Source organism: Martes martes (assembly GCF_963455335.1).
Source record: "Martes martes genome assembly, chromosome: 7".
NCBI classification, from domain to species: domain Eukaryota; kingdom Metazoa; phylum Chordata; class Mammalia; order Carnivora; family Mustelidae; genus Martes; species Martes martes.
Window position 1 is genome coordinate 6,241,815 of NC_137894.1, and position 24,255 is coordinate 6,266,069.

The 24,255-nt window shown below is 48.2% G+C and overlaps 1 protein-coding gene across 4 annotated transcripts in view; it reads right to left on the reverse strand.

Moving 5' to 3' along the window:
* ABHD2 (abhydrolase domain containing 2, acylglycerol lipase) overlaps positions 1-24,255 on the reverse strand; it is a 94,051-nt gene that overhangs the window by 47,857 nt on the left and 21,939 nt on the right. The window contains exons 1-3 of one of the 4 annotated variants that reach the window (XM_080809519.1): positions 22,669-23,124; positions 21,854-21,954; positions 19,077-19,276 (exon numbers count right to left, since the gene is read on the reverse strand). In XM_080809519.1, the coding sequence (XP_080665645.1) occupies positions 19,077-19,270 (194 nt within the window). In that variant the 5' untranslated portion in view covers positions 19,271-19,276; positions 21,854-21,954; positions 22,669-23,124. Of the gene's footprint in view, positions 1-19,076; positions 19,298-20,098; positions 20,246-21,853; positions 21,955-22,668; positions 23,125-24,255 lie in introns of those variants that run through there. The other 3 variants (XM_080809518.1, XM_080809520.1, XM_080809521.1) reach the window with 3 other exon arrangements.

Below are 24,255 nucleotides of genomic sequence, written 5' to 3' on the forward strand. Positions count from 1 at the left end.
CATCGGGCTCTCTGCTCAGCGGGGAGCCTGCATCCTCCCTTCTCTCTCTCTCTGCCTGCCTCTCTGCCTACTTGTGATCTGTCTGTCAAATAAATAAATAAGGGGTGCCTGGGTGGCTCAGTCATTAAGCGTCTGCCTTCAGCTCAGGTCATGATCCCAGGGTCCTGGGATCGAGCCCTGCATGGGGCTCCCTGCTCAGCGGGAAGCCTGCTTCTCCCTCTCCCACTCCCCCTGCTTGTGTTCCCTTTTCTCTCGCTGTGTCTCTCGCTGTCAAATAAATAAATAAAATCTTAAAAAAAAAAAATTAAAAAAAAAATAAATAAATAAAATCTTAAAAAAACAAAACAAAACCTGACTCCATTCCTGTTCCCAGGGAGGTCACGGTCAAGAGAAGGTGAGAAGGAAACTGTATAATGCTCCTTCGGGCTCTGGAGAGATTGGAATAGATCAACTAGCATTGGAAAACTCAGCACTGCAAACATCTTAATTCTCTCTGAATTATCTATAAGTCTAACAGATACATAGTAAAAAAAAAAACATATTTGGAATCAAACAAGCCTTCTAGAGCTCATATGAAAAACTGAATGGGCTATAACTGCCAAGGAAATCCTGAAAAAGCAGAGTGGCGAGGGGGGATTAGCCGCACTCTCACTGCCTGTAGCAAAACATATTTAAAAACTACAAATCTGCGAATGGTATATATTCAGGATTATCAACAGAATGGAACAGACTGGAAATGTGCCTAAATACATCCAAGAAATTTAGTAGGCGAAAAAGGTGACATTTCAGTAAATGGGGTAAAGACGGATTGTTCGACAGGGGGTGTTGGGTAAAGGGTAACCATCGATGAAAAACAAGTTGGAGTCACACCTCGCACCAGGATACATTCCAGAAAGGCCGAGCATTTCAAAACAGAGAATAGTATCATCTACGTGCTGGAAAAGGGTGGAATTAAAAAAAACAATCGTATGAGGAAGGCCTTGCTGAGAAAAACAGAAATCCCCGAAGCCAAAAGAAACAATCAAAAGATTTGACTATGCAAACTTTTTTTTTTTTTTTTTAAATCCGCATGGTAACCACGATGGGCAAAATCAAAAGACAGAGGACAAACTGAGAACAAATATTTGCAAGTCATACCACAAAAGGCTCATTTCCCCAGCACATAAAGAACTCTCCCAGGTGACTGGGAAAAAGCCCAGTGACCATCAGGAAAATGGGAGGTGGCTCCCAATAGGCAGGTAAGAGAAATGGAAACAAAAAAAGTTCTTAAACGTTGAAAAGATGCACAGCCTCTTTCATAAGAGGAAATACAAGTAAGAATCACATCAGTAAAATATTTTTCACCTACCAGATTGGCAAACATAAAAACATAGGAGACCCCCTTCTGTTGGCAAAGCATGGGGGGGCAAGAGATGCTTCTAGTTTATTCTACACAGGCACGTGTGCATAATACAAATGCACAATTACATTACAGCGGTGTAAAAGTCAACAGATAGAGACAAGAGAAACCTCCATGAGCAGATGGATGAAACAAAGGGCTCCCCACTGGGGAATCCCAAGCAGCCGAGACGTCCATGGCGTTAGTGTGGAAGGGTCCCACAGTGGTATTTCATGAACAGTAACAGTGAGGTGCACAACAGTATGAGTACAGTCTGCTACTCCGTGCAATAAAAGGAAAGGCAGCCTGTGAGTGTGTATGTGTGTGTAAGTGCTGTTTTTGCATGGGAAAACTGCGAAACTGGGAACACCGGTTGAAGGCATAACTTTACACCGAAACGCGTGGGAGCCCACCGACGGCGAGGACAACACGGCCGAAGAGAACAAGGTCACACACTCTGCTGCTCGGGGAACCTCCCGGAAACAGCTGCTGCCTCTTGAGCAAGCTGAGCCCCGAGCTGCGAGTAAAAAGAAGGAAATGATGCAGCTGTTCTGGAGCTTTCCGTGAGAGGAACATGGTTCCAAAGAGCTGAAAGAAGCCACTGTTGGCGGCCGTGGTTCAGCTCTGTTGAAACGGCTGCCCTCGCCTATGGCATGAGAAGGCAGAAAAATATTTTCTCAAATAGTCACCCACTCCACCCTTGTGAAGACTTGCCGCAGCTCAGGCACCAAACCTCCATTCCTGTCCTCACGACAAGACAGTTGAGCATGTTCTAGAAAGTTCTGCAAAAGCAAAGTCTCTCTCTCTCTGCACGCAAAGGACAGACTCAAAAGGCAGCGAGCGGCTGGTGTCACTGCTTGTACTTGTAACTGGCAACGAACCACACACAGTTTTCAAAACTATGAAGGACAAAAAGTATATTCGGAGGCCTCTTGATCTGATTTTGTATCAATTTGAAACAGCTAGAAGAAATCAAATAAAATTCATCCAAATCCTCACAGCCCTCAAGAAACTATTTTCATTTTTGTTTCCTTTTTACTGGTATCTATTTGAATATGGAGTATTTAACATAGTTATGCTAATAATATACATAATTTTGTCTTCTGCTTCCTCCCCCCCACTTACTCCCTGTTTTCTCATTTGCACGGCCATTGTCCTAAGTTCTAGATGGCCGCGCACAGTTCTGTCCTGCTTACCAGCTACAGTTTAGGGAACAAACATCTATGCAACACCTTCTATGGGCACATTACATAACCTGACTTGCCCCTTACAGCAGCTCTTACTGTTGGGAACCACCCCCTCCTCCATTTACGAACTAGGAAACCAAGTGTCCAAAAATCTAGTAAGTAGTGGGCCCTGCCTTTGAAGTCCACGGTGTGTCTGACCTGACCTCTGACATCCTCTCCCAAGCATCACATGGCCACTGCCTCCGGTGTGGGACACGTCTGTGGCCAATTGTCTACTACCAGAAACAATGCTGGGGGAATTTCTCCCCATATCTCGCTTTTTCCTTTCTAGATTTTCTTTCACTTCTGCTCACATGTGTGTCCAGAATTCAACGAAACGCCTCCTCGCCTTTCTCCGTTCCCAATTCCTGCTTCTGCGAGACAACTATTTTCAAGTCGTTACGGTTCCTGTCACCCCATACTTGTCTCCATGCTTCTGGAGGCCATGCTTGGCCTGCTGGCTCTCCCACACCACTTTCTGTGTCACCTACTGCATCTGCCACCGTGGAGGCGGTGTGCTGGCTCTCTCCCACACCCAGAATTCACTCTCTCTGGGTGCTCCTCCGCCACTCTTTTCAACCTTGTTATAACACTACCTCTGGTTACATTAATTTTCAGTGTTCATACGACTATGTAAACACAAGTCACAATGAAGTCATGTACTGTAGCCTTTTTTTTTTTTTAAGCTCTTTATTTCCCTCAGGTTATCACTTTTGGCATTCCTTCATGAGCCGAGCGTAACAACTGCCGGCTTAAAATTTCCAAACTCTGAGCAACACTGCGTTTCTGCACAAAGGCATCAGGCCATCACTGGTTTCGCTTTCTCCCGGAGACACCCCATTTGGGGAGCCCTCCCTCCATCCTGTGAGGCCCCTCGTCCCCTTCCTATGTCTTGGGCCCTGTGGCCGCTCTTCCTTGGCTGCCTTCCTTTCTTTGGTGGAGGCCGGCTGGCTTTTGCTAGCTTCCTGAGAAAAAAATGAATTGGGGAAAAAAACAAAAACAAAAACCAACTCTCCATGTCTGAAAATGCCTTTATGTTACCCTCACACTACGGTGAGTTTGGCCGGTACAGAATTCTGAGTTAGAATCCACTTTTACCTCAGGATTTTGAAGGCCTTGCTCCCCTGTCATCCAACTTCCGGTCTGCGGTTGGCATCTGGGGTCATTCTGACACCTGACCCTCCTGTGCCAGCCATCTCCTTGCGCCCTGCGGGCTTTGTGATCTTGCTTTCTTGCCAGGGTTCCAAGAGGTCATCAAGCTCCTCCACCGGGTCTTTCTCATTCCCTGTGCTAGGATTTGGAAGTTCTTTCAATCGGGAGTTTCAGGCCCTACCCTCATGGGCCAACGAGGGGACGCCTGTCTGATAATTTCTTCCCTTCCGCTTTCTCTAGCCTCTTTCCGGAACTACCGTTATTTGGATATTAGATTTCTTAGGACCGACCCTCTGATTTCTCTTCCACTTTCCATCCTTTGTCTATTTATTCTACTTTCTGGAAGAGATCCTCAATTTTATCTTTGGACCCCTCTATCGACCTTCTTCATCCGTGCTCCAAAAATCTCTTCCTGTTCTCGGAATGCTCTGATTTTAGTCTCTTCTTGCCACACGGATGTGCGCCTTCTCTTGTCCCCAAGTACGCTCATTACGGGTCTTCTTTACTTTGGCTCATTTCACTGTGTTTCCTCCACTTCCTTTCTTCTGCTTGCCTTTGATCTGTCTTTCATGTTCAAGGCTTTCCTCCTATGGCCAGTGACTCCTGGTTGTCTGCTCCTACCGCAGGGCGGGGCGCTGAGAAGCAAACGCACAGCCAACTGACGCCCCAGGCAGATCTTGTCCATCTGTGGGTTCCAGCCTCTCTGTTAGAGGGCCCTCAAATGATAGTGTCTCTGGGACTTTCCTCCTAGGCTGGCCAGTTTCTCCAGTTTCCCTCCCGTCTCCTTGGGGCACCTGGTCATGGCTGGGGCCTTCCATGCGCAGACTCTATGGCCCTGGTGCCTCACTCTCACTCTTCACCTGTCAGGGCGGAGGCAGAGCCGTCACCTGGCTGCGAGAGAGGGGAGGAGCCCAGGGGACTTTCCGCCAATCCGCACGTTTGCAGATGTTTCACACCCCATCCTCAGACGCACCGGGAGCCTCTAGTTCCAGACCTTTCAGCTCAGCCCCGTTCTTACAGGTTCTCACTCTGCAGGTGTGGGTTCCCGCTCTTTCTGGTCTTCTAAGTTAGTTTCTGCTCGTTCGTCTGCTCTCCACCCACCTGTTCCTATCTCCTGTCCCGTTCTCTACATTCTTGAGAATTTGCACCCTTTTACCATTTAGTGTCACTTTAGTGGGGGTTTGGGAAGTGTCAGTGCCAACACATGTTCAATCCACCATTTCTAATAAGACTTTTAGCTTTCTCTGGGTTTCAGTGATTTCTCCGGGTTAAATTCGTAATAATGGGGTCAACATTTTTACTCCTTTATTTATTTATGATCGTGTGTTCATGTATTCACTTGGTAAACATTTATGGAACACCTGCTGCATGTCAGATAGTACACGGGGCAGTGAGGACCCAAGATACAGGGAAAAGAACAGAGCCTTCGGGGTCCAGGAGACCAGGGACCAGTCTCAGTTCCGACACTCTGTGACTCTGGGCAAGTCGGCTCACCTTGCTGAGTCACACTGACTTATTAGTTAAAAACTGGAGCGTGGAGGTGGGGTGAGGAATAACGACACCCATTCACCCATTGTTTCATCTGAAGATGAAAGGAAACGTACCGAAATCACAGAACCTCACGACTACAGGATAGTACCCACCCAGGTAATGATAGTATTTGTCACTTTCGTGGTTGTGAACAGTAACTTATTTAACCATTTATCATGGGATACAGACTAATAGAAAATCTTAATGCAAACAAATGTGCTTCTGCGATGGAAGTCCCGGATGCTGCGAGACAACAGAGAGGAGAAGCACTCTCTCTGGGTGTGCAGGGGGATGCCCAGGGAGCCTTCCTCCAAGAGGTGCTGTGTGCTCTCAGAAAAGGAGGCTGTGCAAACATGTGGAAGGATCTCCGGAAGGATTGGCAAATGTGAGACCCAGGAGAGAAATGTAGGGGGACCTGATGTGTTTAGAACACAAGGTGCGAGGAGAAGGCAGGCTGGTGCCAGACCTACCTACAGGCAGCTTAAAGCCAGGCTATGGCACCATCAGATTTGTGCATCAGAGGGCAGCTTAGTGGCCTGCGAGGTGAACTAGAAGGGGCAGCAAACAGAGACGCGGACACGCGTCAGTCCAAACGAGGGATGGAGGCAGAAGCAATGGAATGGGGAGGAGAGGTGGACTGAGGACATTCAGCTTAGGAGGTGGTGACTTTTGTCGCCATTTCGCCCCACCCCCCTCATATTTCCTCTTGCGAAAATTACCTCGGCATATCCTGTACCCACTTATCCATGACGGTCTCACCAGCATTCGAGCTGATACTATGAGTATAAAAATAGCTCCAGAAGGGCTGGGTGGCTCAGTCGGTTAAGAGTCCGACGCTTGATCTCAGCTCCAGTCAGGATCTCGGGGTACTGGGATCGAGCCCCACGTTGGGCTCTGTGCTCAGGGGGATGTCTGCTTGAGGATTCTCTCTCCCCCTCTGCTCCCCACTCCATTCATGATCATGTACTCTCTCTCTCTCTCTCAAATAAATAAGTCTTTAAAAAATAAGTAAAAATAGCTCCGATAATAACAGCTATGCTTACTGAAGTCTCACACGTGCTAAGCATGCTATAAATCATGTCTCTCCTTATCCTCACCCCAAACCTATGAAGTGCTATGACCCCCATTTTACAAGCGAAGACGTAGAGACCCTGCCAGTGGGGGGCAGAGCCAGGACTCTGGGTAGCTAACTTCCCCCTCCCCCTGGCACCTCTGCCCTCCCCCTTTCGCGACTGTGCTGCAAACTTCACCCCATCTGGTTTTCTTCTCAGCCAGTTTCCTGTCTTTCTCCTTCCTCCCTCAGCTTTTACACCCATTTCTTTGGTGGCTCTGAGCTGACTTCTCTCCTCACCCTACTTCAGAACAGTCAGCCTCAAAATCCCCTCATCTTTCCGGGCCAGCTCGAAGGCCTCTGGTCTGCCCTCGCCCTTCCTGACTTTTTGTGCTCGATGCCTTCCCTCTCTGGTTTCTGTGATGCTCAAGGTTCCTAGTTGCCCTCTGAACCCTCACCGGCTCTTCCTCCCACCCTACCCTGCCGGAGCCATCAGTCCTCAGTCTCCCTCCACTCTCCGGGGCTGGCGGCTGATCTGGAACCTGCGTGTCTGGCCTTCAGCTCACACCTGAGCTCTGCCGCCACATTCACGCCTGCCCGCCTGCACATGCCACAGAGTGCCCGAAACCAAACCACTTTCCCTCAGAAGGCAGCTTCCCTGTGACTTCTCTAGTCCTGCTCATCAACCTATTCTTCTCTCAGCTGCTTTGAAGCCATCACACTGTCTGTGAGTCAGCCCTCTTTGCCAACACCCATGGACATTCCATGATCCGCCACACCTACTGACTCCCATTCTTTCCTAATGTCCCAAGTGCTCATGGGATCATATCCAAACTCGTCCTTCCTGGAAATGTGAGCCCCCATGTGATCTGACCTCTTTCTCCCCCAAAGACCCAGGGCTCTCGGCTATAATCAGACAGCTCTTGTCACACCACATCATGACATAGGGCCTTGGCAAGGAGCTGGCAGGAAGCTGCTATGGAGACCAAGCTGGTGATGGGGCCAGAGCACATAAGCAAACAAGATCAAGGGCACAGAGAGCAAAGGCCAGACAGAGTGGCAGGTCCAAAGGCCACACAAAGAGCACCGAGAAGATCTTTAGGAATCACAAGAGGGATGGTCGGAGTCCAGCCAAAGGAAGATCCATGCATCTGGAGGCCGTGGGGGAGGAACAGAGTGGCTGTGGGGTCAGGGCCAACCAGTGACAAATCATTGTCCTTTTCTAGAGGGCGAGTGGGTGTGCCAAATCATTACCCAAGCAGGCTGCCTGGAAGGCTGACAGGGAAGAAAGAAAAGTGGGTAGATGAGGAGTGCTGGTCTGGAGAGCCAAGTTGGTTTTCCACCAGAAGTGCTTGTTTAAATGATCGATGCTGTCGGCTTCCGCTCACGCTGACCTCTCTACCTTCTCTCATGTTGCCCCACTCATCCAAACCAACTCATCTCCCAGGGTCACTCAAAACCTCCACATCCAAGCCTCCTCAGTACCATCTCCCTCTTTTCTCTGAACTCCTTTAGCATTTAACTGAATTGCTCGTTCTGACACTCCAGCACACGGGTTCCTACCAAAACTACCTCCACACAATAGTGTGCACTCAATGTGTGCGACGTAGTGGCCATAAAGAATGGAGAAAATTTTAAGATAGTCGTTTTCCTTAAGCCTCTCAGAACAGAGTTGGCCTGATGGGAGATACACACATGGGAAGACATCACGTACCTTCCTGTCCTCAGGTGGGAGCCACAGGGATGGCGCAGGGTAAGGGCTAGAGAGTTCTGGAAGAGGCAGCACGTGGGAGATGGACGGGATTTTGATGGACATGGAAAGCGGAAATATGAGAAAAAGGATTACGTGTGCATGGGAGGGATGAGTGTGATCTCCACACGGTGAACAGACTGGAAGAGCAGGTAACTATAGATTAAAAATATATGTGGGGCGCCTGGGTGGCTCAGTGGGTTAAAGCCTCTGCCTTCAGCTCAGGTCATGATCTCAGGGTCCTGGGATCGAGCCCCACATCAGGCTCTCTGCTCTGCAGGGAGCCTGCTTCCCCCTCTCTCTCTGTCTGCCTCTCTGCCCACTTGTGGTCTCTATCAAAAAAATAAATCTTTAAAAAATAAATATATATGTCTACTATTCACCGAGAGGAATCTTCCTTTACTGAAATGCCAAGGAAGGAGAAGTCCCAACTGCTGTGGTTTGGCAGATTTCAAATTAAAAAGAAACATATACAGTTTCTCAGTTCATATTAGTAAGGGATTGGTGTTCAAGCTTCTGTGATCTGGCCCAAAACACCAGTTTGGGGTCTTGCCAGCAGGAGAATCTGGTGCTACAAGTCACAGACATGTCAGGTTGGTTGTGGCAATGGCATTAGTGGCCAGCGGAAAGGGGTAGAAATATGTGAGCTGCTGCTTCTCATGGATCTCTTCCTTCCCAGGAGGCCACAGATGGTTCTGGATCGACCACTGACCTCCAGGCAAGGTTTCCCAAATGCTCTGGGTGAAGGCCTCTTTTGATGGCTACCTCCAAAGGGAAGCTGTCTGGCGTGATGCCGTGCACCCAGGCTGACCGAGAGCCCTCACTCCATGATTAGAAACTGACACGGGCCAGTTTTAGGATGGTTCCAAAGCTGCCACAAGGGCTGACTCATTTCCGTGACTCATGGCGACCCGCAACGCAGGCGGCCACCTTGGGCAGAGGAACAGCTCTGAGAAGCACACGGCTCTGGCAGACGGTCATCTGGGGTGACCACAGCAGGGCGGGGGTGGGGGGGGGAATCGCATCCAATCACACCAAATATCCATCCATCAAGGATTAGAGCTTGCCGTAGCAGTAAAAGCTTCGTTTCCTAGGATCTCATGGAGGGGAAGATCCACGAGGTTTCTTTAGAAATTTAGAAATTTCTTTAGAGGGCGCCTGGGTGGCTCAGTGGGTTAGAGCCTCTGCCTTCGGCTCGGGTCATGATCTCAGGGTCCTGGGATCGAGCCCCGCATCGGGCTCTCTGCTGGGCAGGGAGACTGCTTCCTCCTCTCTCTCTCTCTGCCTGCTTCTCTGCCTACTTGTGATCTCTGTCTGTCAAATAAATAAAATCTTTAAAAAAAAAAAAAAGAAATTTCTTTAGAAATCCATGAGATTTCCTTTAGAAACCCCAGAAAATTCCTTTTTGAGTAAATACTCTGCCACCTAGTAGACTGTGATCTGAAGGCCTGTGCCCCCCACAAACCCCACCTGAAGGGAAGTGATCCTCCAGGCTGTGGAGGAGGACGGGACTTCCTGTGTGTGCGCTTCTGACGAGGACGACGTGCAGACTGCGGTCAGCTCTTGAGCCCGTGGCTGCCTGGAGGCAGTGCTCCCACCCACTCGCCCTCTAGAAAACTCTGTCCAAGCTCCTGTCTTAACTATACTCCACCCATAAAGTCGTTACTGTTCTGGGGCGTCTGGGTGGCTCTGTCAGTTGAGCATTAACTCCTGCTTTGGGCTCCGGTCTTGATCTCTGGGTCACTCCAGGCTCCCTCCTTAAAATTTTTTTTTTAAAAAGTAGATACACTGTCCTACAGTATGAAGTGCACTATCTGTCATAACGAAGGGAGACGTGCCGGGCAGTGGGCAGAGAAAAAGAATGGTGTGGGATCGAGATTGGTAACCACTGAATTTACAGGGTCAACAGAACACGAGAAGCCGATAAAAGGTGGCCACGCTTAGAAACGTGAGACTTTCTAGAAAATAAGGTCCATTTCCTGCTCCTGGGTATTGGACCAATTTTCAGCCCAGTTGAGAAGGACCATGTACTGAGAAGGACCACAAAATAGGTCTGATCCCCGGCAAGTCCTATAGAGTAAATTTGGTTTAATAAACTAGTTTAAGTGAAGCTGAGGATGGTTGGTGGACAGAGATGGACCCTGGATCCTAGTCTGGGAACGACTGGACGGTGGGGTGACAGCGATGGGACAGGTTTGCTCAGAGCAGAGGCCCATCTCCCCAACTGCAGGTGCTGGGTCTAACTCCGGGTGACAGCGTCAGTGGTAGCACATGCCTTTTTGCTTTTGAAAGGACATGGTAGAGCCCTGACAATATGGCAAGGGGTTGGTCATAAATTCTTGGAAACTGGAAGTAATTGCTTTAAGAAGGGCAAGGCACATAGACGATGATGAGCCTCTTTCCAACTAAATTAAATTACGGTCCTTTCATTAGAAACACAAGCAATTTTAAGATGAAGTCACCCGAAAATGTGACCTCACTGATGTGACCATCACTAATCTTTCATCTTTCAGGTGCTCTTTGACAACGTAGATTGTAAATGTGCTCGGAAGGGCTGGAGCCTGGAGAAGGAGCGCATCAGGGGCGCCACGGGTCCCCTTAGCAGTTGTTAATGGTTCACCGCAAGCAACTAAGGAAATATTTGCCGAGTTCTTAGAATGGGTAACGTCAGGTCAATGGAATTAAGTCACTTGGCAATTAGGAGTTTATCCTATAAAAAGCACAAAGCTTTCGTGTTCAGCCAAGGAGGAAAGGATCTAAATCCGATCCGGAATGTCTGTGAACAAGAGGGAATTAAGAGGAATTTAAGCCCAAAATAATGAAATTCTTTTCAACTTGAACTCACTATAAATAAGCGGCACTGGCTCCAGAATTTCCACCCAGGAGGGGCCAGCGGCGGCAATCTGACCGGAAGGGAGTGTGCGAAGCTGCGTTTACACGATGTTTAATTGAAGATGACAAACGTCAGGTGTCCATCCCCAAGCCCCTCGCCCTAACGTCTCCGCTGGCACCACCGCTGCTGCAAACAGACAGCCTTATAAGAGGAGGCAAGGAAGGAAAGTGCAAGGAGTGGAGGGTCTCTAATAACTCCGTACATTGCACTATCAGAGCTATCTGAATTAGTGCTTTTCTCTGTACTCTACTTCTATTTATTTATGTATTTATTTGAAAGAGAGAGAGAGAGGAGAGAGAGAATGTGCATGAGTGGGGGAGGGACAGAGTGAGAGAGAGAATCTCAACCAGACTCCCAGCTGGGCGTAGAGCCCCATGCAAGGCTCGATCTCATGACCCTGAGATCTGACCTGAACTGAAATCAAGAGTTGGACTCTTAACCGACTGAGCCACCCAGGCACCCCTCTGATTATATAATATGTCATTGGTACATAAAAATCAGGTATCTTGTACATCTGTGACAAATACAGTGTCTTTAGGGGCGCCTGGGTAGCTCAGTGGGTTAAGCCTCTGCCTTCGGCTCAGGTCATGATCTCAGGGTCCTGGGATCGAGCCCCGCATTAGGCTCTCTGCTCAGCAGGAATTCTGCTTCCTCTTCTCTCTCTGCCTGCTGCTCTGCCTACTTGTGATCTCTGTCAAATAAATAAATAAAATCTTTTTAAAAAATACAGTGTCTTTATATATAGAATCAGGCTTTTGTTGGGGGTAGATACAAGAAAAATGAATACTGTTAGGAAGTAGAAGATGTGTGAAGCAATGGGGATGGAACTAATATTGTTTCAGAGAAAAATCAAAAGCAGATCTTCTCTATCATCTCAGGAATAATTAGGAAGCAGAGTTGTGCAGAAACCAAGTATAAAATAGAGTGCCTCTGGAAAGTTTATACAATGTTTTTAAAAATGACCCTTCTTAAAAAAAAAAAAAATGACCCTTCTTGGGGCGCCTGGGTGGCTCAGTGGGTTAAAGCCTCTGCCTTCGGCTCAGGTCATGATCTCAGGGTCCTGGGATCGAGTCCTGAATCGGGCTCTCTGCTCGGTGGGGAGCCTGCTTCCCCCTCTCTCTCTGCCTGCCTCTCTGCCTACTTTCTTGGGGCACCTGGGTAGCTAAGTTAGTTAAGCCTCTGACTCTTGATTTCGGCCCAGGTCATGATCTCAGGGTTGTGAAATTGAGCCTTGCGTTGGGCTCCACACTGGGCGTGGAGCCCGCTTAAGATTCTCTCTCTCTCTCTACCTCTCTCCACCCTCTCTAAAAAAAAAGAAAGAAAGAAAGAAAATTCAACAACACATCCTCCTTTTATACTTGGAGGAGTAAATCCCCAAGTGTTGTTTAACCAAGACTCATGGCAGGAAACCAAACATGGGAACTAACTACCCAGTTCAATAGGATTCTTGTTTGGAATTTGCGCCCCAGTGAGTGGGAAGGAGATACTGGGGAAAGTACAGAACACATACACATGAACTGTCTATGGAAAGGGCATGACGTTTCTGCCATTCTCTTCCGAGTCTCTGAAGCAGCCTCAAAGAGGAATGGCGCATGGAGGGCACCATGCATGTACAGTCAGCTACGATTTTCGACTTCCAGCTCCGTTTGGAATGGATGGGGCCCTTGTCCCCATGTCTCAGGTACCTCTCACCCCCACGGAGAACAATAAATAACACCCAGCTCTTCTGAACACAGGTGGCAGAAGAAAGCTAGTATGTTTTAGTCTCCAGGAAAGGAAGGGCCCATGAACATGTACCTGTGGTTTTGACCACACTGCTTCCCTTGTCCCTGCAGGGGCTCCTGGATGTCTCTTGTGCCCAGGAAAAGCACCTCAAGTCTCTGTTTCTCGGCTGGTCTATTAGCTAAGCACTCCACCACGGTCCAACGAAATGCCTTCATCTTCAGCTAGACCATGACCTACGCCGACAGGCTTGCTCCGGAGGGAAAAATACAGAAGCCTGACTTCCCATAGGGAATCTGTAAATTTCACCAGCCGGCTTCCAGAGATGGGGCACCTGCTTCCTATCTTCACTTCCTAACCCCGGCCTGCTGCTGGAAACTTCGAGAGGCCCAAGGGAAGGGTGGAGGCTGCAAAGTGCCTCTATGCATATCTGGGGTTGCCCTGCTTTAATTTAAGACCCAAACAACAATCCATCTGCTCTCAGAAACAGAAAAGGGACTTCCCCAAAATAAGATCCCATCAGAGCTCAAGGCACACCCGATTCCCTGGAGGGCCTGCACCCCTGGGCAGTGTTGGCTGCGTGGGTGGGGGCAGCAGTGTGGTTTCCCCCGCCCAGCCACATAAGGCACTCACCCAAGTGGGAACAGCCCACACCTACGCCAATGGATGGAAAACAAAAGACCCAAAGGCTAATATTATACTTAAGATCTGGGAGCGCTAGGGATCCTGGGATGCAAGAGTGTGGCTCTGCATTTGGGATATACCTTCTTTACTGAAGAAGAAAAAGTGATAGACACACATTCCCACAAAACAAGGCAGGATGTGTAAATGGACACAGAGGCTTTAGGCTGGGAAAACACATGGATAAGAAGGAGGAAGGGGTTGGGGAGAAATCAGGGCAAGTTCCCCCAAGTAGACGCTAAGGTTTTCTTACAGGAGAAGAGGCACTTCGGTAGAGAGACAGGGGAGGGGATTTGGGAATAGCCCGGAGCAGGAGCTCAGGAGGCGGGCACTCAGTGGGCAATGGGACAATGCCACAGGTGACCAGACAGACAGGTAGGCTGAGGTCACCCTGCGGCGTATGTTGGGTGCTGGCCTGGTCGAGGAAGCCCATTCAAGTGGTATGGTGACACACGGGTGGGGCAGAGGCAAGGAGGTGACTCAGGACACTCCTGTAAAAGCCCAAGGGAGTGGTAGTTACACAGGTGACTAGTCATGCAAAAGGTCCCCAACTGTATACTTTGGGTTTGTACATTGTACTCTGTGTAAATGATAGCTCAAAATACCCTTTGTAGTCAGAGCACATAAAGAGAGGGAATGACCCATCCCCCTCCTTTAGATTACATAACCCCTTGGGTTTTTCTGGGCCTTACACAGAGCCGGCTGGAAAATCTGGGAGGGGAGATGTTATTTCCAACCAACAAGGCATGCGGAGCTTGAAGGATAAAGTAGATAAATCAGGGATGTAATGGCATAAGCTGACTTGTTGAGTGGGCTACAATATCACCTTTTTAGACTCTCTCATCTGTACTGAATATAAAGTGACTGGCCCCATGTCTAGCACAGAAGAAGTCAGTGGCGTGGGGGCAACTCCAGCAGAGGCTGAAGGAAGGCACAGGAAGGCAGAGAATGGCGGGTTACTGGAAAAAACTCCACCAGGACCTTGGAACTCCAAGCTTCTAATTCTTCATATAAACCATTTTCACATACTACTGCAATCTGTTTTCCCAACAGGCTAGGAAGTGGGAAAGAATTGTATTACTATCATTATTCCTGTTTTGCAGATGAGAAAACAGAGGCTACGATATGAAGAAAAGAGAAACCAGCTCTGCTGCTGAGCTTATAACCTGTGAATATTTCTCGGGAAAACAGTCTGGCAATATATGCAAAATTCCTTCGACTAAGCACGTCTTTTTATACAGCAAATATATTAAAAAGAATTTACTCTAGGAAGCAATCAGACCTATACATGCACTCACCACAGCAATGGTTATAATTCCAAAGATGTAAAAATGGAAAAACAAATGCTCAGTAAGAGAGGAAACTGGTTAAATATGACGCTTGATATGATGAAATGGCATTAAATTTAAGTTATCAATGGAATTTTTTACACAATATGTTTCTAATTGAAATGTTCAAGCTGCCAAACAGTTTCTAGAGTATCAACTCATTTTGTTAAATAATAAACATGTATGCACAAAAAAGACGGGGGGAAAAAAGGTCCTTAAAAAAAAAAAAAAAAGTCCAAGGGGGCTAGTGCCAGCCCGTCCTAGATGGAATGGGATGGAAATAGGAGAGGGCAGATACACAAGAAAATCTTCTCTTTGGGTTCTTGTCCTTACGCTATAGCCACGACCCCCAACCCCAGGGTCCTTCATCTAAGCCGACTTATCTGATGCTTGGTGACTACAGTGGTACTAGACTCAGGTTACTCGTGCTAAGGGACATCACGGGTGTGCTGCCTGTTTCGATTTACGCAGGAGGAAACCAAGGGCCAGGAGGGCTGTCACTTGGTCCAGGTTTCTGTGGCTAGTTTAGAAGGAGAAGACCTAGGTTTCCATTCTAGTCCAAATTTCAGTTCAGGGTTTTTTGTCTACACCACTGCTGCCAACAAGCATTAGGAAATTTGAATGATTGACAGAATTCTGCAGCTATTAAAAATCAAATGTTAGAACATACATAGCATTGTGGGCAATTGTCCATGGCATAAAGCAGGCCACCCAATACATACAGACCCCTGCTCTGGGCAGGGGAGAGGGTGCATCTGTAGAACAAAGAGACCCAAAGGGATGATCACCTAAGTAATAATGGGATATATCTCTGAGTAGGAGAATTAACAGATGATTTTCATGTGCTTTATTTTTCAGTTTTAGAAAATGAATATGCATTAGATTTTTAATTCAGAAAAAAGTAGACATTTGCAGCATCATCTCGATTTTCTCATAATTTCTGAGCCAAGCTTCAGTCTGCTTGTTCCACTTAAAGCAAACATTTCTTGAGAACAAAAAAAGTGAATCACGAGGTAAATATTGATCTGTTGCTAAGTGAACAAGAGACACATCATCCCATGTAAGAACAGTTTTCCTCCAGACATTAAAAGATGCATTTCTAATGTATCTTTGGATAGACGATCTTGAAACAGACTCAAAAACTAACTTTAATGCTGAAAGGGAGGGGGAAAAGTCCTTATTCTCATAACATGTTTTCAATCTTCACCTTTCATCAGTTTTTTTTTTTTCCCCTATACCAGAGCAGCAGGGAGATATGCTCTGATACCACACGTAGGTCATAATAAGCAGCTGCCTTCAGTCAGCGTTATTGGGTAACACCATTAGCTTTCAGTAAATCAGTTAACTGAACTTTCTAGCCCAGACGATTGTTTGCGAAGGCTGCAGACAGGCTTCCTCTAGGAAAAAAAAAATCTTCAAAGTCTCAGGAGAAGCACTTTTACTAACCATAACAGACATGTTTCCTGTCCTCAGCTTCAAATATATGAGAGGCCATTACAGAAATGTGACACAGAGAGAGAACTTCAAAGATAGTGGCTTCTGACAGAGTGATTAAAATAGAAAGAGGGTCACATGGGAATTGGAAGGCCACTCTGGGGCTCGTCCTGCTAAAGACTCTCATCTCAGGCCAGTCCCTTACTGCTCTCAGCCCCCTTCTCTCCCTCTATATCCTGACAAGAATCTGTCCATCACCCCATGGATGAGAGGGGGACCAATGCTGGATTCAGTTACCTTCTCTGCTCCTGGGACGTTTCCTCAAAATGAGAGGAAAAATGAGTCCAACCTCAAAGTTGCTAAGAAGCTTAAATGCATAATGTCTACGAGAGACTCGCAACAAATTCAAAAATGCAGGAATGAGGACAAAAGAGGGTAACATGAAAACATTCTGCTGATAAGCTACATGAGGGCAGGATATAGTTATTCCTAAAATTAGAATCTAAAAAAAAAAAAAAAAAGAGGTTAGTTGGGGCATCTGGGTGGCTCAGTCAGTTGAGCATCTGACTCTCGATCTCAGCTCAGGTCCTGAGCTCAGGGTCGTGAGTTTGAGCCCCACATTGGGCTCCAGTATGGAGGCTACTTAAAAAAAAATAAATAAATAAAATAAGAGGCTAGTTAAAAGATGGAGGAGAAATAGTGAATCCTTTTGTCCTTTGATCATTTGTCATGTTCAAGTCCAAGAGCTTGGCTGTTTAGAATTTAGCTGTTTAAGTAATGTTCCAACATGCTGAAAGGAGGCTGGTCCTATTCTCAAAGGGACAGGTCTTGGAAGGAAACGGTTTCTAGGCAACTTGTCCCTTTGCACCTACCTTCAAACCATAGCTAAGTAACTGACACTGATCTCCATCCTTCCCTAGTTTGGGTTTTACCAGGAGGGAGCGGGTGACTGGTTAACAACAGGGGAGGACACTGCCATGAGGTTCAAGGACATCTGTGGCCAGGGACACACTTCCAGACTAGGGGGAGTGGGTGGGGCCATCTCAGCATGTGGCACCATACCAGCACCTCAGGCTCAGGGAGACAGTGTGCTAGGGCAGAAAAAGAACACAGAGAACTGTTGGATTTAATGTCTCTGGGTTGTTTTTTAAAGGAAAACATGAAAAGAGGTAAAAACCTGCCATAATCAACTTTTTTTTTTTTTAAAACTTTGAACAATTAGTACGGGATCAAACCATCCATGATGATTTTCTGGAGACCAGACAACCCACACTTTTCCGTGGCTTCCCCTGGTGACTCAGGAACCCATGCTGGGTAGAACTTTGCACTCATCTACACTCTTCATGTACATGTTGACACAATACTTTTGCTTTTATCTCTAAAAATGGGATAGCCAAGGAACTCGGGTCTAACTGGGTCCCACTCAATGTGAGAGCAGGTGCAAGTGTCACTTGCCAGGCTGGACTAGTGAATTCTCTAAATCAAGCAGTAAAGAAAAATGCTGGCCAACATGGAAAACGTACAGATTCTGTGCACCCCCGTGCGGTGAGGAGCTCTGTCAGTGCGTACACCACTTAGTAAGAACGCCTGGTCTCATGCCCGGCTGTGGGGCTACTCAACCTGCGTGGTGATGGGCAGCCCCCCTAGCAGGGGCAGTTCCAAAGTCAACATGATGACATTTATACCGTACGTGGCGCTCCCCACAAGTACTAGGCAACGTGACAGAGTTACGTGTCACTCTCAACTTGATAATAACTTTCGAGTCCTGGCATTGCTGTTAAAAGTAAAAAAACTCCACACAAACACCCCAAACACCCAAAGCCTACGACGGCAGCTCTTTACCCTTGACTAAGAGCATGTGAAAATCAACTAGACGATTGCACAAGACAAAGCAAGAACCCAAAGTCCCAGATGTGTCTGCTGGGCACTTGTCCGCTCTTAGAAGACAATCATTGACCCGATGTCATCAACCCCCTAGAGGGGGTGAAAGGTTGTATAGGGAGAAGGGGAAAGCTCCTATTACTATCCATTGAGTCTTAGAAACTCCACCGAGTTTCATCCTCATGCTGAGGGGACACCGTTTAGCAAGACAGTTCTAGAAGAAGCTCCCAGCTTAAGGCACACCTGGCAGAATATCATCTGTTTGAAGAAGCACCAACAGTGAAGAAGCAATAATGAGCACGGAGGAAGGAATTCAGACCCAGGAGAGCAGGGAATGCTTTAGGCTTCAAGCCCCAGGCTGGCCCTGAGCCCCGAGGGAAGACAGAGTTATTCAGAGAACATCAACAGGTAAAAATTCAACCACGCACCTCTAGAAAACAGGGGTGACAGAGAATGCAGATTCCCGTTAGTTCACCACGACATTTCCTCTCTCAGAAGCAGTGCTCACGCTCGCCCCCTCCAAAATACGGTCCTGGGGCTTCACAGAGAAACCTGGGTCCCTCACAATTCAAGTATTCTCTTAGCCGACGTCTAGTACATTTTTCAGTACTGCAGATGGAGAGTACCCAACCTGTAAATCTGTGTTTTTTTCTTCTTGCTTATTATTTTAGGTAAGGAAGGTTCCTCTGCCCTAGGACTGGCAACAGCGCACTTGAGAAAGGGCTAGAACACTGTCCAAGTTTTCTGTATCTACCTAAAAATGACTACTGCTTTCTGCAAGGCCCTTGTCATGGATGTGGCCACCACCATGTGGAGAAAGGGATGTTTCCAGGCAACAAAGGGCTCCCTCTGTCCCCTCCCCTCCAGGATTCGAATACCAGGCTTGTATGGAGACCGTGGCTATTTTAACACCAAAGACACTACTTTACATGGATGTCTTAAGGACACAACGTGAGAGGAGTCTTCTCTGAACGCTGTACCAGCCAAACAGACCAGCGGCGGCGGTGGGGGGGTGGTGCGGTGCGCACGGTGGGCGTGGGGTCTACTCACTCTTTGGTCAGAAGAGGACAGGACTTGAGCAGAAAGCGCGAGAGCCCCGAGTCCTGGAAGTAGAGGTCAGGCGGGGCAGTGGGGCTCTTCAGATTCAAACAGCGGACGATCACGTACAACACAGCAGCCACGGCCGCCAGTTTCACCCCATCAAACACGGCCGGGAGCTCGGGGGTCTCTAGCATGGCGTTCATCTTGAGCTGGGGAGCAGAAGCACACATCTAGGGTTAGAAGAACAGGGAGGAAGGGCAGAGCCCACAGTGACATGTCACAATCTGGGTATGTCCATAGGGCCACCCAGGGTGACTTGCCATCAGGGCCTTCAAGCCACCAGACGACTGGCAACAACCCACATCACAGTCCTGTGCACTGACAAACTGGGTAAGGTTTGGTTTGGTTCTAATCTGGTGAGCACTTGGAAGATGAGTAAACTAGAAAATGCTGAAAATAGTGTCCTTTGGGGAGCAGGAGAAACAAGTCCAGCCCAAGAGGCTCAAGTTGGACAGGAGGTGGTCCCCTGCTGTCCATGGGCTGGCGGCCTTGAGTGGCTCTGTACCAGGTGTGTGTGTTACAGCCTGGGAGACAAAGCTAGCGGGGCCTGACTCTGCCATCTGCTCCCAGTGGGGGCGGGGGGAAGGGGCAGCCCCAGTGCTAGAGACAAGTTCAGACTCCACCCGGGGGAGGGGGGCAGCCATCCTTGAGCCTGGGTTTCAGGCAGTGTGAAATGGAACTCAGCCAACTTCTTTCCCCATCCTCATGGACGAGAGCCATTAGTCCAAAATCCAGACCAAAATTAAAAATTGGGGGTGTAGAGAATGTGTATGCAGGTCTGGCTTTTCCCCAAGCTCTCCTGATATCTTTTGAGGTAGCTTTGCCTTATACACAACACACACACACACACACACACACACACACCCCTTCCAAACACATACAACCAAACATCAACAACAACAGAAGCAACAGCAACAAAAACCCAGTCTTTTCCTCGCTGCTTAGCAGAAAAGCAGAACATTAGCTGTTACCTTAAAAATCAGGGAAACCACGAGCTGAACGAAAAGGAGAAAATGGTAACTCGCAGCCGAGGTAGCTATGGCAACAGCTTCCCCGGAATGGTGTCAGGTAGCCTCTGCTAAAAACAGTCAGCACGGAACGCTGGTGGCCCACAGTGTAGCCAGGCCGGGCAAGACAAAACAATCTCCCGAAAACATGCACGGGGCATGACCGAATGAACTCTCTGCAGACCGCCAGCGAGGCCAGTGGGGTCCGAGACTTTCCTAAGGTCAAGGTGACGTTGGCAAATAGAGGACTGACCACACTGCCGATGGCCTCTGGCAGGGGTTCCAACTCCGTGAGGAAAGGCAATCAAAGATCAGGCCTCAACTAGCCTTCTACCATGGGGGCAAGAAAATAATTTTTAAAAAATGTATCCCACATGATTTTGAATCAAAAAACGTTTTCAGCTGTATCAACCTTTGAACCTTTACGATCTGACAGTTGCCTTAAAACCTAACTTCTGGGGGTGCCTGGGTGGCTCAGTGGGTTAAGCCTCTGCCTTGGGCTCAGGTCATGATCTCAGGGTCCTGGGATCGAGCCCCACATCGGGCTCTCTGCTCAGCGGGGAGCCTGCTTCCCCCCCCCCCCGCCTGCCTCTCTGCCTGCTTGTGATCTCTGTCTGTCAAATAAATAAATAAAATCTTTGAAAAAACAAACAAAACCCCCCCTAACTTCTGGCTCGGTCCATTTTCAATGTCAATGTTTAATTTAAGGATTAAAACTTAACCTCTGGAGATGTGTCATCTCACTCCTGGGGCCGTGTCCCCTAAAGGCTGGCTATTTAATAACCTCCTAAAACAGGATTCTTATTTTGAGGTCTATGGGTTCCCTATAGGATTCTAGGGTCCAGGAACCCCTTAAAATTATATGTGAAGGCTTGTGTGTATGTGGTTTTCTTTGGCAAGGATCTGCAGATTTAAAGATTTATTTATTTGATTGAGAGAGAATGAGAGAGGGCTCATGTGCTCTGGGGAGGGGCAGAGGAAGAGAGACAATCTCAAGGAGACTCTCACTGAGCATACAGCCCGACATGGGGCTCGATCTCACGACCCTGAGATCGACAGTCTGCAGATTTAATCAGGTTCTCCACGGGGTGTGTGGCCTAAAAATGTGCACAGCACCCAAAGTGCTCCCTGGGTTTCCCCTGCAGCTCTGGTCCCACACCTCACGGGAGAACCCCCCACCTAAGTCGATCAAACCGGCAGAAGATGAAAATTCAAGAAACTGCTGTTCATTAATACGGATTTGTAAGTCTGGTGACTGAAGGGCCCCAAACAAGATCCAGCAGGAGTTCTAAAGTCTCTCTGACGTGATTCTGGTAACAGGGTCTTTCCTGTCCCCTTTGTTGGAAAGGGAACCAAGAAATGCAGCATGTGGCTTACCGGTTTCCTTGTTGGTCAAGAATTGAAATTTTATGGAATTAAAAAGAAGTCCCTCCCTCCCCACTTCCTCTCACTACTTTTTTTTGTTTTTTTAAGATTTTATTTATTTATTTGACAGACAGAGATCACAAGTAGGCAGAGAGGCAGGCGGGGGGCGGGGGAAGCAGGCCCCCCGCTGAGCAGAGAGCCCAATGTGTGGCTCGATCCCAGGACCCTGGGATCATGACCTGACCCAAAAGCAGAGGCTTTAACCCACTGAGCCACCCAGGCACCCCTCACTAATTCTTAACATAAGGGGAAGTGAGGAGGAGAAACAAACCTGTAAGTCTGGGCCATACATACCTATGTCCCTTCTTCCTCTTAACCACAAAGACTGACTGTCCTTGAAGAGTTGTACAGCCGGGCCGCTCAGGTCAGATCTCTTATTCAAATTAACCTAAAAGCTGAAAAGATTAGACGGTCACATTTTAAAAGATGAGAAAGAAGCAATTTAATTAAAATAAAAGCACAGTCTAAGTCGCTCTTCCTTTCAGGTCTTTGGGGAGAAAGATCATTGCTTTCCTTAATGCATATGCCACACTCTCGGCCCTTGGCCACCGGAACAAACCTGCCAGGGGACGTCTTTGTAGAGCCACAAACGGACCGGCTCTCTGGTTTCGGGGACGAGTTATCTGTTGCGTTCAGAACTCTGGCTAAAGCACGCGCACACGGCTTTCGTGATTTATCTTATAACGTCATCTTCAGAAAGGCCTGAGAGCTATCATGCGGGTGACCGAGGAAATCACTTATTACCAAGGCTTGAGGTCGCGACGGCCGTGGGTTGGTGCATCCCTTAGTCTCCCAAACACACAGCAGCGACAGATGAAACGTGAGCTGAGAGAGAGAAGGGCCTGGAAGCCCGGCGCGGGGAGCAGAGCGCTGGAGGCACGGAGTGGGAAGTCACACCGCCTGCCAGGTCTGCATCGGGGCTGGGGGCCGGCTGTGGCGGGGCGCCAGGAGCTAAAAGTGTGCTGTGTGAGTGGGGACCCAGGGCAGGGCCTGCTCTGCTGCCAATACGGGGCTTCCAAAGCTGAAAACAGAGAGGGCTGGGGTGGAGGGGCAAGCCGGCGTTTTTACGGCGCTGCCTATATGCACCAAGCCCTGTCCGTGCTACTTACCTAAGCCATCCTTCCTGCACCGTACGGAGCAGGCACTAGTATCATTCCCGTTTCGCAGATGGGCAAACCGAGGCATAGGAAATTTGAGTGACTTGCCCAACCAAGGCCACCCAGCTAGTAGGTAGAGAAACCAGGATTCATATCTGGCTCCAGACGCCCTCCTCTTCTCCCCGACTCTGTGCTATTTGTAAGGAGGAAAAGTAAAGAGAGAGACAGAGGGAGAAGCAGGCAAGAAAGAAAACCGAAGGGACAGAAGACACAGAGGAGACACCAGTGGCTTGCGCACAGTCACACAGCGGTGACAGCAGAGCTGGGATCTGAGCCCACGGTTCTCGGATTCCACCACATCAAAATGACTTCAAAAGTAAATGAAAGCCGCTTGAAGGGGAGACTCAATTAACCTTCGGAGCAGTCTTGCTCAACCTCAAATTTGATTATTTCTTCATATTCTGAGACAAATTAGCCACAGAAGACCAGGCTTTGTTGAGGTGGGGACCGAAGAGCAAAGTCTCCAGCCACATCACAAGGCACCTGACCTTTCTGGGGCTCAGCTGCCAGCCGAAAAACAAGGATCCAACGGACCAAAGATCCGAAGTCAGCAGCCCAGGGGACAGCACTGTGTTTGACCAGCATTTTACAAAATTAAGTTCATTAGCCACCAAGTTATAAACACCAGGGGGCTTCGGATAAAAACCTGAATTTCTGGTTCCTCTTGGGGAAAAAAAAAAAAGAGAGAGAGAGAGATTTGGCAACACTGAGCTTGTGTTCTCACTTGGCAACAAAGGGTGGAGCTGGGAGGCAGCTGCCCCTTCCAGACAGGGCCTGCGACCTCGGTGCTGCCACAGTCCCCACCACTCCCTATCATGCCCCCAACACTGACCCTCCCCCCACCCCCTGCCTGCTTAATCATTCATGGTGCCGGAGTGGTTCCTGTGGCCATCTGACCATTAGAGAAACCTCTGTTAAGATCCCTCTGGCCCTGGATCGGTCTGCACTGACTGAATATTCAAAACCTACACTAATCAGTATATATATAAATAATAAATTCATAGAAAAAATTCTGGAAAGACAGAGTGGTACATCAGATGTGATGTGTTTTGTCCAGCTCCCAGCTCCGTGGGGAGTCTGCTTCTCCCTCTGACCTTCTCCCCTCTCATGCTCTCTCTCTCAAATAAATAAAATCTTAAAAAAAAAAAAAGATGTGATGCGTTTTGTTGTTATTCACGTGGATGTTTATCTATCTATGCCTTTTCCCATAAACTATTTGAGGAGGTTTCAACAGAACGCTGAATGGGAATGTGTGTAGAAAAACCCAGAATTGTGGCAGATGACTGACTGCTTCCCCAAAGTCTCTCCTTCCCCCTAGTAAGAGACCTGTAAAATGGGCCTGCCCCGCTGGAAAAACTATAGATCCCAGCTGCCTTTGCAGGTAGGTTAATCCACATTTAAATTCTAACCAGTTCTGAAGGTGCTGGTCTGAGTTCTCTGAAGCCTCCTTAAAAGGCAGGAGGTTAACTCTCCTTCCAACCTTTTCCCTTCATGTATCCCTGGAATGCAGACGATGTGGCTGCAACCCCAGCAGCCACC